General features: G+C 33.1%; 1 protein-coding gene across 1 annotated transcript; it reads right to left on the bottom strand.

Moving 5' to 3' along the window:
• Positions 1-6,433: 6,433 nt before the first annotated feature.
• Positions 6,434-9,563, bottom strand: LOC116119777 (sugar transporter ERD6-like 10). Its single transcript, XM_031405712.1, has 18 exons — positions 9,381-9,563; positions 9,221-9,283; positions 9,035-9,124; positions 8,895-8,954; positions 8,665-8,730; positions 8,517-8,582; positions 8,358-8,433; positions 8,215-8,279; positions 8,051-8,143; positions 7,851-7,931; positions 7,661-7,745; positions 7,518-7,561; positions 7,376-7,437; positions 7,228-7,303; positions 7,090-7,143; positions 6,908-6,967; positions 6,671-6,785; positions 6,434-6,563 (listed from the first exon to the last, which is right to left on the bottom strand). Exons 1-18 carry the CDS (start codon positions 9,561-9,563, stop codon positions 6,439-6,441), a joined length of 1,464 nt encoding a protein of 487 aa, XP_031261572.1. The 3' UTR covers positions 6,434-6,438.
• Positions 9,564-14,530: the final 4,967 nt, after the last annotated feature.

The following is a 14,530-nucleotide window of genomic DNA, read 5'->3' as shown; positions in this document are numbered from 1 at the left end:
GGTATATGAGTTCCATGAGTCTCTTGAGGCTTAAGGCCAAGACCAGAGTATTGGTATATGAATTCCATGAGTCTCTTGAGGTGTTAAACCAAAATCAGAGTAATGAAAATTTTATCAAAACCATGAGTCCTTTGAGGTGGTAATCAAGAACAAGGTAATGGTTCAAATGAATCCGATCGGTTCGTAAAGATAAACAAAATGTCAAATACCTAGATAAAAGAAATAGGCATGTCATGTTTTATGGATGTTGCATGAGTCCTAGATGTTTAGTGTTTTAGGATGTTTTGAATATATTATGACTTATGTGTATAAGAAAGTCAGTGTGAATATCATGACTATGATTTATGACATTGACAATGAATAATATGTTGTGAATTTATGAACGTTTTGTATGTGTAAGAAATCCATGAAAGTTTGAATAGTCATATCCCCTTACTAAGCGATTAGCACTCACCCCACGATGTTTATATGTTTTGCAAGCAAGGATTAAGACATGAAGCTCGGAGAGGATTCCAAGGGATGCTATGAGTATGAAGGGATGTTTTAATGATGACTATTGAATAGTTTTGCTAGTATTTAGTGAAGTAATTATGTTCATATTTCATAATGTAGTAAATATGTCCATGTTCTATAATGGAGTAAATATGTTTGTGTTAATAAAAGAAATCAAATTGCTAGTAAAGTTTGTAAAAGTGTGCATGTTCTAGTAATTATTACTATGGATTTCATAATTTACTCCAAGAAATGAAACTATATTATTTGACTTGTACAATGAACTTATGATAGTTTAGAAATTAAAAAAATTAAAAAAGTTTTTAAATTATAGGTTTATTCAATAAATAGAGTTTTAAAATAAATTTCTTTCCTAGGCATGCATTTTCTAGGTTCTCAATGGTCAAGGGATACTTAGGAAATACCTGGCTAGGGAGGGGTTTTACAGATTCACCCATAATCGAGATCCATTATAGGCTGCAAAAATGAGTAAAATGGGGTATCATGCCTATGCGGCTTTTCCGTTTGTTTTATCAATAGATTTTCGATAGGCTCAAGCATGCTATTTACCTAACCTCAGTATTGATTAGGTATAAAATAAAACACTTCAAAAGTACTCCTCAATTCACCCATAATTGAGATCCATTACAAGCTGAAAAACTAAGTAAAACGGGTATTAGGCCTATATGACCTTTTTGCTTGTTTTTTCATCAGATTTTCAACAAGCTCAAGCATGCTATTTACCTAAACTCAGTATTGATTAGACGGTAAAGAAAAAACTCAAAAATATTCCTCGATTCACCCATAATCGAGATCCATTACATGCTAAAAAATTGAGTAAAATGAGGTAACAGGCCTATGCAGCTTTTCTATTCGTTTTATCCCAGATTTTTGATACACTCATGCATGGTATTTACCTAACCTCAATATTGATTAGACGGTAAAGAGAATGATCCAAAAATAGTCCTCGATTCACCCGTAATCGAGATCCATTACAGGCTGAAAAACAGAGTAAAACGAGGTGTCGGGCCGATGTGACTTTTTGCTCATTTTATCAATTGATTTTCGATGGGCTTGAGCATGCTATTTACCTAACCTCAGTATGGATTATATGGAAAGAAAAAAATTCCAAAAAAAGTCCTCAATTCACCCATAATCGAGATCCATTATAGACTACAAAATTGAGTAAAACGGGGTATCGGGCCTATGTGACTTTTCTGTTTGTTTCATCAACAGATTTTTGACAGGCTTGAGCATGCTATTTACCTAACCTCAATATGGATTAGATGGAAAGGAAAACACTCCAAAAATAGTCCTCGATTCACCTATAATCGAGATCCATTACAAGCTACAAAATTGAGTAAAACGAGGTATCAGGCGTATGCGGATTTTCTATTTGTTTCATCAACAAATTTTTGATAGGTTTAAGCATGCTATTCACCTAAGCTCAGTATGGATTAGATGGAAAAAAAAATACTCCAAACATAGTCCTCAATTCACCCATAATTGAGATCCATTACAGGCTACTAAACTAAGTAAAACGAGGTATCGGGCTTATGCGGCTTTTCTATTTGTTTCATCAACAAATTTTCGATAGGCTCGAGCATGCTATTTACCTAACTTCAGTATTAATTAGACAAAGAAGAAAACACTTCAAAAATAGTCCTCAATTCACCCATAATTGAGATGCTGACAGGGTGAAAAACTGAGTAAAACGGGTATCAGGCCTATGTGGCTTTTTACCTAACCTCAGTATTGATTGGATGGTAAAGAAAACACTCCAAAAATAGTCCTCGATTCACCCATAATAAAGATCCATTATAGGCTAAAAAATTGAGTAAAACAAGGTAACGTGCCTATGCGGCTTTTCTATTTGTTTTATCCATATATTTTTAACAAGCTTGAGCATGATATTTACCTAACCTCAGTTTGATTAGACGGAAAAAAAAACAATCCAAAAATAGTTCTCGATTCACCCATAATTGAGATCCATTACTGGTTGAAAAACGAAGTAAAACGAGGTATCAAGCCTATGCGGCTTTTTGCACATTTTATCAATTGATTTTCGAAAAGCTTGAGCATGCTAATTACCTAACCTCGGTATGGATTAGACGGAAAGGAAAATGCTGCAAAAATATCCTCGATTCACCTATAATTGAGATCTATTACAGGCTGAAAAACTGAGTAAGACGGGGTATCTGGCCTATATGTCTTTTCGCTCATTCTATCTAAAGATTTCTGATCGACTCGATCATGCAGTGTACCTAACCTCAGTATTTAATATACAAAAAAGAAAGCACTCCACAAATAGTCCTCGATTCACCCATAATCGATATCAATTATAGGCTAAAAATTGAGTAAAACAGGGTATCGAGCCTATTCGGCTTTTCTGTTTGTTTCATTAACAAATTTTCGACAGGCTCGAGCATGCTATTTACTTGACCTCAGTATTGATTAGGCAGCAAAGAAAACGCTTCAAAAATAGTCCTCAATTCACCCATAATTGGATCTATTACAAGTTGAAAAACTAAGTAAAACAGGGAATTGGGCCTATACGGCCTTTTGCTCGTTTTTCCATAGATTTTCGATAGGCTGAAGCATGCTATTTACCTAACCTCAGTATTGAATAGACGGTAAAGAAAACACTAATGTAAATTTGTCTGTTCGAATACTCATGCCAATGACAAAGTCACACTTTACCTGTTGCATAAATGTTTTGTTCATCCTAATCTCAATACTTTAAGCCATATCCTAACATCATGCTCCATCAAAATTCACAACTCCAAGAAGACAACTCATCTAAAATTTTGCCAAGCATATAGGCTGGGAAAAATGCATGAAATTCAATATCCTAATTCTCAAAACAAATCAAGCCATCCTTTGGAACTAATGCATGTTGATCTATGAGGTCTAGCACCCATTCTTGCAACCAATGGGGCTAGGTACTACCTCAGTATCCTAGATGATTACTCAAGATACACATGGCTTTATCCTATCGCTCCAAAATCCCAGACCTTAAGATACTTTTAAATGGTTCAAAACCATGGCAAAAAAACAATTTAACAAGCCCATCTAAACCATTCAAACAGATATGGGAGGAGAGTTCATTGCCTTCTCTCATTTTCTCAAAGAAAATGGAATTGTCCATAGATTCTCCTGTCCACACACACACATTACCAAAATGGCAAAATCAAAAGGAAGCATAGACATCTTGTAGAAATTGGACTAACTCTCTTCGCCCAAGCCAGCATGCCTTTAGATTACTGGTGGGAAGCTTTCCTCACCTCTGCATACCTCATAAACAAAATGTCTTCTCCAATCATTGACAACCTATCACCCTATGAAAAACTTACCCAAAATAGACCTATTACAGCTTCCTTAGGTGCTTCGAATGTGCTTGTTATCCATACCTGAGAGCCTATAATAGACACAAGTTTGATTTCCACACCAACAAGTGTATCTTCATTGGCTACAGCCCAAACCACGAAAGGTTTATGTGCCTACATGAAATTGGTAGAATTTACATCTCTAAAGATGTGTTTTTTTATGAGCATGACTTTTCCTTCAATAAAATAATGAACAAGCTACCCCAAGGTTTGAACAATATAATAAACACAACTATTACCACCCAATTCCTAACAACCTGTAATAGCATGAACCTCGACCAGTGTGATGATTCAACAGTGAGTAGTCCACCAATGACAACTCCTCAAGTAAGTTCATCCCCTTTTGTGTCTCAAAACTATGATAACCTATCAAATCAAGCTCCAACCAGTCCTCAAGACAGTGATCGAGCTCCTACAATCAATGATGAACAAGTAGAATCTGATGAAACCATTCGAGAAAAAGCTCCCAAAAACACACACCCCATGGTGATAAGAGCCAAGGCTGGAATTTATAAGCCTAAGGTCTTTCAAGCAACTTCTTAAATTGTCCTAACTCCACATGTACTTAAGATGCTTTGAATCATCCTAAATGAAAAGAAGCCATGAAAGAAGAGTACAATGCACTATGTAAAAACCAAACCTGGACCGTGGTACCAAGAAACTCAGACACCAAGATTGTGGGGTGCAAGTGGATTTACAAAATAAAACACAATGCAGATGGAAGTGTGTCAAAGTATAAAGCAAGATTGGTGGGCAGGGGATTTCTACAGACTGCAAGGGTGGATTACTTTGAGACTTTCAGTCCTGTGGTGAAATGTAACACAATCATATCAGTGCTAAGCTTAGCTACGACACTAAACTGGGAAACAAGGCAAGTGGACATCAACAATGCCTTTTCTCAATGGAGAGCTCATTGAGGATGTCTTCATGGAACAACCAGAAGGTTTTGAACATTCAAGACATCCAAATTACACATGCAAACTTAACAAGGTACTATATGGACTCAAGTAGGCTCTAAGTGCCTGGTTCCACAAACTCAAAAAAGATCTTATTAGTTAGGACTTCAAGGAATCAAAGACTGATTCATCTTTCTTTTACTTACACCGAGGAAAAGACGTAATATCCTCTTGGTGTGTGTGGATGACATCATCATTACTAGAAGTTCAAGCCCTCTGATAAATCAAGTTGTTCAAAAATTGAAAACAAGTTTGCTTTAAAGGACATGGGAGAGTTGTCCTACTTCTTAGGAATTGAAGTAAACAGACAAGGGTCTTCAATGCATCTGTCTTAATGCAAATACATCTAAGACCTTCTCGCTAAATCCCATATGGAGTTGAGTAAACCTTGTCCTACACCAATGGTCACTGGGCACAAATTTACAAGTAACGAAGGAAAATCTCTACCAAATCCTTCCTTTTACAAAAGTATGATAAGGTCTCTACAGTACACAACAATTACAAGACCTGACTTGCATACAATGTGAATAAGTTGAGCCAATTTATGTAGCAACCTTTTGAAGATCATTGGCAGGGAGTTAAAAGGGTCCTAAGGTATTTAAAAGGAACTTTAGAGTATGGTCTTTTATACAACCCAGGGGGAAACTGTGAAATCCAAGCCTACTTTGATATAGACTAAGCTTGTGACACTGAGGATAGGAAGTCTATAGGAGGCTACTGTATTATGTTAAATGGAAATCCAGTAGCATGGAGCTCAAGGAAATAGATAGGGGTGTCCAGATCAAGCATTGAAAGTGAATATAAAGTTCTTGCACAAACTAGAGCTGAAATAACCTGTCTAACTTCCCTACTCTCAGAACTAAAAATTTGCTGTTTTTTAACACCAAAAATCTGGTGTGATAATGTTAGTGCTACAGCCCTCACTTTGAATCCTATCTTGCACGGAAAAACCAAACACATTGAGGTGGACATTCACTTCATAAGAGAAATGGTGAGTAATGGAGAAGTTGAAGTTAGATACATTCCATCTAAAGAACAGGTACCAGACATATTCACAAAACCAAGTCCTAAGGACCACTTCAAATGGATGAGAAACAAACTTAAGGTCCTACACAGAGACCTTAGTTTGAGGAGGAATGTGAAGAAAATGGACAGTGGACAAATGACAACACACCAGGGAGACAACACTAGTGACAAGTGTCTCCATCCGCCAGCTCTCTAACAAATTGAGATTTGTGTGATCCAATGTTGTTGTGCTGTCATTCTCTTATTACTGTTTTTGCCCACCAAATTCTATAAATTAAGCAAGAAGCTTCCTAAATTAGTTATGGTCATGTGTATAAATTGTTGTGTAATATGAATAGCATCTTCCATTCAAGCTTAACCACTCTTACGTCTCTCTCTCCTCTCTCCTCTGCTGCTCTTTCTTTCCTTTCTTACTATGGACAATGCAAAAAACTGTCATTTACATGATTAAGCTAAGTTCCTATTATTTATATAAAAGATAAAAGCTATGTTCCTACCAACATAGAAGAAAATCGAATCAAAACCTTTGTTAATTTTACTTGTTTCTCCAATAAATCAACTAGATGTATACAAATCTGTTAATGGTTAAATAGGGACATGGAAGCTTGTATTTCTTCAAGTGTTTGTCCCTTAGTCTCTGGCACTATCTTTGCAACAAATAGGATTGTTAAACCGCATACGCCTGAGAATATGAAAAATGTTCCTGTGTAATTGTTGGACAAAACATAATGTTTTAAAGAGTGCATTCATAACTCATGAAAATATTAAGAGTGAAAGAGATAGAACAAGGGTGTTTATTGAAAGCAATACCTGCTGAGCTCCATTCCATCATAAAATTGAAAGAGTACGAAACAATCAAACCACATGCCGCGCTAGTAAAAACCAGAAGGCTTCCGGCAGAGCCTTTCACATTTGTTGGGAATATCTGAAAATGAAGATTAGTAGCTTAGTCTTACATATAAACCATCTTGTCTTGCTACAATCTAGTCAATATTTTCCTGAAAAAGAAAAGAGGGATGTGGAATAAAACATGAAAGAGTTTTATACCTCGGACATTAATACTGTTGGTAACCCTGCCATGCCTATTTGATAAGTTGCAGTATATCCCTGATCGCAATTTACGCATCAATCAGTTCACATTAGTTGTTTAATCTGTTCTTTGAATTGGACAGAACAACTAGAGTACAAAACTCGAACAGTAAAATAGTCTTTCATGTAGACATTGTTACCGATATGCCAATGTAAACCAAAATTGGAGTGGTCTCATCCGAATAGCCATGGTCCTGTTCCAAATAAGGATTGTTTATCAATTTTTTATATGAAATGAGAAACAATACCAAATACCTAATTTCTGTTTCAAAAGAAACCTGAAAGTAGAAGGACAATCCAACAAGGAGCGAACTTAAGCACATTCCGATGCTGGAAACCTGCACAAAATCATAACTTCACCATCGACTTATTTGGTTGATGACTACCTAATGAGTAACTTAAACTGATTTTTTTTGAAATTCTAACCATAAGAAGCGACTTCTTCCGCATTTATCGACTAGGATTACAGATAGAGCAACCGCAGGAATCTGCAAAAGATTCCAATGGTTAAATGAATATGCAGAAGGCAAACTCCTACATTCACATACAATCTATAGGAATCAGATACCTGAATAATAGCCACTGAGATTGACCCAAGTGTACTTGGAAAGCCTGAAATAGAAAAATTATTCATATCATTGTCTCCTTGTTCTTTAAACTTTATCAGGAAAAAAAAAATGAAGCAACAGCATGAGCTGCTGCTAAACTCACTTGCAGCTTCAAAAATGGAACTCAGATAAGATCCAACTGCAGTCTCCCCTCCGAATTCCTGCAGTATCATAAGACCAATTCCAACCTAAACAAATAAAACAATTCTTAGACAGGCCAGACAAGTCGCAAAAGTCAAAATTACCATGTACAAATTCACTATCGGTATTCATTTTCTGTTTTGTTTACTCACAGTCACTGAATAGGCATATTTACGCTGGAAAAGGCTAAAAAATCTATCCTCTGATTGCTTCTCAAAGACCTCTGTATAAGCCTGCTCAAACAATAGAAGAACACATGTATCTAAATCAAAATTTATACACATAAAATATATTAAAACTTCAGAATGAGAAAATTTAGTTGAATTTCAATAAACAAAAGTGGAAACTTCACATTTATGTTAGCGGCCTCTTGAGAAATATTAGATTTCTTACTCCTAAGCCGCTGCAGAGTGGTGTATATTTCTTTCTCTCGACCAATAATTGCCTGCCGGAAATTTTAATGATTAAAACAGCATTTTGATTCTTGGTTTGAAAAAAATCAGGAATAGGACTCACCAGCCATCTAGGGGACTCAGGAATGAAGAATATACCAAAAAATTGCACAAAGCATGGAACAACAGCTGAAATTTTGACGACATAGAACACACATTATTCTCAATTGGAAATACCTATAATCTATAAGTAAAAGCATATGTTACCAATTAGAGCCAAGATGCGCCAGGATAGAAGCGTTCCGAGAAAATATGTTACGGAGAAGCCACAAGCAAGCATCAGCTGTATGCATCACAGAATATTTATTAACAGTACAATGAGTTGGACTTATGGAACACATTCTGCAATAGTTAAATTAATTTTACCTTATTAGCCGATGCTAATGCTCCTCGAATATTGTTTGGTGTAATTTCCGCAATATATATAGGCGCCTGCCTTGTAACAAGAACGCAAGTGCTGTTATGTATCAATCATATAAATTAATTACTATACAATGAAAATTTTATATAATACCGCATAAGAAACGATTGCAATTCCAAATCCCAGAGACACTCTTCCCAGATCCAGTGACCAAGCCGCCTTTGAAAAAGCACTTTAATTATCAACCTCGTCAAGGAAAGAAACTTAAAAGATATATAACAGTACAGTGATTAAGAATCTAAGATTTAAGGCCTTGCAATCGACAGTTGCTTATTAATTTGAGTACAATTGTGGAAAGGAAATTATATTAAACGGAAATGCACCTGGGAGAATGCTATAGCTAGCCAGCCAAAGATGAAGAAAAAATCTGCCAGCCACATTGCCTGCTTGACAGGATCACTAAATTATTAGAAAAGTTAGAGAGGCTTATAGTGATATTTAAAAATGTAACTGAGAAATTTACTCCTCTCCGACCAATGAGGTCAGTTATTTTCCCATTTATTAATGAACCTAGAAGTCCTCCAACTGCTAATACAGAACCAAAAACAGAATACTGCACAATGAGAAGAATGCAACATGTCACAAACAGGGTACTTGAGTTGGATGGCTAGTAACAAAAGGTGTAACCACAAAACTAATATATGCTTACTGCTGCTACCGAGAGACCGAGATCCTTCATGATTCCAGATTCAGCAGGCGACGAATATCCTGTCTAAGAATTATATAAAATGCAGTTATATACTTGCTAACGAAGTTTCTATTGGATTCTGACACCCAGTTGAGTGTCTCTAACTTATTATCTTACTTACTGCACAGCCATAAGAAAAGTAACCACACACGGTAATGAAGGTGCTGAAAACAACGACAGGTGTAGCGGAAGAATCAGTTTGATCAGTTATGTCATCGCCGTCGCCAATGCCACTAACAATATTTGCATGTTCAAAAATCGAAGAGCTTGGCAGCAGTCCTTCTTCCAGGTTTTCTCTTCTCATATTATCTTTTCTTGTAAGAACGTAAAAGAGAAAAAGGAACTTGAAGAATACCGCAACTATTAACTAACCGATTTGTTGGTTTTGATTCAGATTGCGTTGAAAGGAAAGGGATGAGTTGTAGAAGAAGAAGTGTGTTTCTCACACTTTTCATTTCTTTAAACTTCAATTTATACAGAAGTTTTTACCTCATTTCTTCCCCCTTTATTTTGGCCTTTTCGACATTCAGGAAAGTGATTTTTCCTAATAACATTTAATTTCTAAATACACTCATTACTCTAATTTACAGTTTTGTTTTAACTTTGAACATTTAATCTTACATAAACCCTAATCCTAAATTTTAAACCTTTTGTTTTATTTTTATTTTTATTTTTTTAATGTGCGTTCAGTAATATTGTACGGCACGAAGGGTCTTGAATTTTATTAAAAATTGAACTTTTGACCGTCCATTTCACAGTCTCCAATTTATTAGATTAAATGCTGGTATTCAGCAGATCAAGCCTTGTGATGAACCCAATGTTTGACTATGAGATATACAACTAATTATAATCGACATGTGTTAAATATGTTAATTACTGAACTTAAAAGATACTTGCAAAGTCGGTGTAAAATAAGATTATTTTTTGGCTCTAAACCTGCTTTGTGGAAGGAAAACAACTTACACCATTGATATTATGAAAGGATGAGAGAGAAATAATTATTACTTCAATGTTTCCAAGAATAGAAATTGGAAAGTAGGAATTAATTTATTGGAAAGTTGGAAAGTATGAATTAATTTATTGTAATAATTAATTTGTTGGAAAGTTTGAAAGTAGCTAGGAATTAATTTATTGGAAATTTAGAAAGTATGAATTAATTTATTGGAATAATTAAATTGCTTTAAAAAAAAAAAAAAATGTAAAGTTACCCATTTTACCTCCCAAAGTTACAAGTGTAATCATTTATTGTAAGTACGTGCCTTTTTCTTGCGTCAAATGTTTATCACCCAAAGTTGCAAGTGTAATCCCTTATTACAAGTGTTAGAACCGTTTCCAACATATTGATTTTTAACACATTTTCATACAAAGGCACACTCTTTTATCACATTTTTGCCAACAAATGAATATGCTAGCTCATATTGTGATAAAATAGTTATGGGATAACAAATGTTTTTTTTGTAATTGATCTGGATATTGTGTGTGAATAAAATAGATAGAGCTGGATAGTAAATATTTTATGTATATTGATCTGAATGTTATGTAGATAAAAAAGAGAAAGATGGATAAAAAAATGTCTTTTTTATATTGATTTGAATGTTGTGTGAATAAAATGGAGAAAACTGTAAAAAAAAATGTTTTCCATATATCAATGTTTTATGTATATGTATTCTGAATATTGATAACAAAGTATTTTTTTTTTTCTTAAATACTCTTAATCATCTTAAATCATGATTATATATATCTATATATACAATATTATGTGTATAAAGTCTCGTATAAAATGTTTTAATATATATTTATACAAGTAATCAAGTACAAAGTCTTGTATAGAATATAAAGGTAGTAAAATCTGATTAACCGAACCGTTTCAGTTCTTTTTTGAATCGAACTGGATAACCAATTCAAAGAAAAGTAAAACTAAAACTAGACCGGTTTTTCTTATAAACCGGTTTCTAACCAAACCAAATAATTGGTTCGGTTAACCGGTTTTAAACCGGTTGTTTCCCCAAATTCAAAAAACAATTTAGAAGAATAGTTAATGAATCTTACGTCTATAAATATAACAGGAAATCAATAATTCCTCTGATTCCAAAGACATCTTACAACCGAAATTAAAGATTAAAGTTGTTACCCACCAAATCAATATACAACAATATTTCACTTCCTTATACAACAACTTGTTAACAAGATGAATGAAATTTCATCCAGTAAATATGTTCAATATATTACCACGTGGGCTGCAAAAAAACTCAACTAATTAATTTTCACACAGCTAGTTAGAGTAACAGATCCTATACCACAAAATACATTTGCAGATTTAGAAAGAAAATATGGAAGAATCCATGTATGAGATCAGGGCCCCTCTAAGTAATTTTTCGCAACCTTCTTCTCACAGTTTCACTTCATTAATTCACTTTGACCTCAAATAGCAATATTACATTCAAGTATAAATAACTCTTATTATATAATTAAATTAAAATATTGGATTTGTTCTTGGTAACAAATCAAAAAACAAATCCACTGTTTTGAAAATATCTTATTAGAATTTGATTTTTAGATTTAACAATAAGAGAGAGAATTAAATGAAAGTTGAAATCATTCTCTCTCTCACCGTTAAATCATTTTTTTACTTTTTTTGATTCAGCAAGGACAAATAAGTCTTTTTATACATGGATCACTTTATAAAATATCAAATATATCCCCATTTTATCCGGATCAATTGATCCAACAAGCATTTTTGTTAGAATATATGCTAAAAACAATCTAAGAATGGCAAATTGATGGAACTCTGTGCTAATATAAATGCACTTGGATCATTCCAACTCATTAAACACAAGCCTCTTTTTCTTTCAAGAAAATAAGACACGGGGAGGGAAAGCATGGAGGAAGGACTATCACCAAAGTCCTCAGTTCCTAAAATAGAGTCAACAACTAACAGTATTGGTGACGGTGATTCTTTTTTAGAAATCAAACTTAAGAGAGAGTCTAATTTAAAAGACCGATCTGATAGAAGAGAGAGAGCTTCTAAATTTAAATACTACACTTGATAGGTGTGAGATCTCTTTATAAGATCCTAATATTGCACCCATTATCAAGAGTATGACCAATTAATTGAGTTCACCATGCTTCCGGGGCACAATCTCCAATATATTCACTAAGAGAGGATTTGGTCAAACTCTTGATAATGACATACAACTAGCTATAATGTGATTAATTATGATAATGAATGAATTTAATGATACTTACAATGTCCACGTGGGTCAATTAATGAATGGTTCACGAAATTTAAATTTAAGAATTCAATATGTATCAACATATATAATAGGATGCATCTATATGTTTTAAATTTAGAGCAGTGCTATTTGGATCAATTGATCTAGATCAAAAACTTTTTGGCTCCTAAACCATGCTTTTTGGAAGGAAAACAATTTACATCATTAACATTATGGGAGGATGAGAGATAAGTAATTATTACTTCAATATTTTCAAGAATAGAGGTTGGAAAGTAAGAATTAATTTATTCGAAAGTTGGAAAGTAATAATTAATTTATTAGAAAGTTGGAAAATATGTTTTATCTTCCAAAGTTGTAAGTGTAATCTCTTATTGCAAGTACTTGTTTTTTTCTTGTGTCGGACCTTTATCACCTCCCAAAGTTGCAAGTGTAATCCCTTATTGCAAGTATAAGAACCATTTGCAACATATTGATTTTCAACACATTTTAATACAAAGGCACACCATTTTATCTCATTTTTGCCAACAAATGAATATGCTAGTTCATATTGTGATAAAATAGTTGTTGGATAAAAAATGTTTTTTGTAATTGATCTAAATGTTGTGTGGATAAAATAGATAGAGTTGGATAAAAAAATGTTTTATATATATTGATCTAGATGTTGTGTGGATAAAAAAGAGAAAGTTCGATAAAAAATGGCTTTTTTTTTTTTTTTTTTTGAAGAATGTTGTGTGAATAAAACAGAGAGAGCTATAAAAAAAAAATGTCTTCCGTATATTAATGTTTTATGTACAAGTATTCTGAATATTGATAACAAAGTTTTTTTTTTTTTTAAATACTCTTAATCACCTTAAATCATGATTATATGTATTTATACATACAATATTATATGTATAGAATCTCGTATAGAATGTTTTAATATATATTTATACAAGTAATCAAGTATAAAGGCTCATATAGAATGGGTATGTCATGTCATTATGATAAAAGTCATTTTCTCTGTATTTGTTTAATAAAATTAGGTTGTATTAATTTAAAAAATGAACAAAAATATTAATATATTTACTGATCTCTATTCAGAGAATGTGACACATCCTTTTGCATAGATAGTCGAAAGGTATCTAGGCAATGAATGGTGGGCTAAGGGCTATGCGTTGCTCCACCACTTCATTATTCAAGTGTTCATTTATTTATTGATCTCTATTAAGAGAATGTTCATTGATTTTGTATAAGAGATCTTTTTATCCATGCACAGTCAACTTAAAATTTGATTAAGCCAACAATTGTAATCCAAGTGTTCATATTTTGTTTGGTATGGTTTTATTTATTAATAAGTGCTAATTTTCATGTTGGAAGGAAAGCATTATTCATTGTTTAATTTGGAAGGGAACTATGGAATCCGAAGAGCTAAACGCGGTATTGAAAGCAATTTTCGACAACAATGAAGATATTGTTTAAAATTGAATTTTTTCCACAAATTTCTTGATTATAATTAAACTTATAATTGTTGGCATGAGTCTAAGTGTATAATAACTCTTATCATATAATTAAATTAAAATATCGGATTTGTTCTTGGTAACAAATCCAATGTTTTGAAAATATCTCATTGTAATTTGATTTTTAGACTTAGACCATCTCCAACCCATTGCACCAAATTGGTGTGATTTTTGGTGTAAAACACTATTGCATCTCCAACCCATTGCACCAAATATCACACTAAAAGAATATTTTTTAGAATATTCTCTTTCTTTTTCTTTTATTGTAATAATCAACAATTAATCAATTTCGCTCATTATTTTTGTATATATTAATTAAATATTGGGAATGATATTTTTTTAAATAATAATTACTTTGAAAATTATACTAATTTAATACAATTAAGCCTTTATTTAATCAAATAAACAATACATTTAATATAGAAAAACATTACATCTAATATAAAATGATACCAAAAAGAAAAAAACAACAACAACACAAAAGTAAAATTCCATATTGATAACAATTTAATTTTTCGAATTAGTATATTCTTCCCACAAAT

Source organism: Pistacia vera, unplaced genomic scaffold (assembly GCF_008641045.1).
Source record: "Pistacia vera cultivar Batoury unplaced genomic scaffold, PisVer_v2 Contig906, whole genome shotgun sequence".
Taxonomy (NCBI): Eukaryota; Viridiplantae; Streptophyta; class Magnoliopsida; order Sapindales; family Anacardiaceae; genus Pistacia; species Pistacia vera.
The sequence above is the reverse complement of the archived record's forward strand: the minus strand, read 5'-3'. Positions and strand labels throughout refer to the sequence as shown.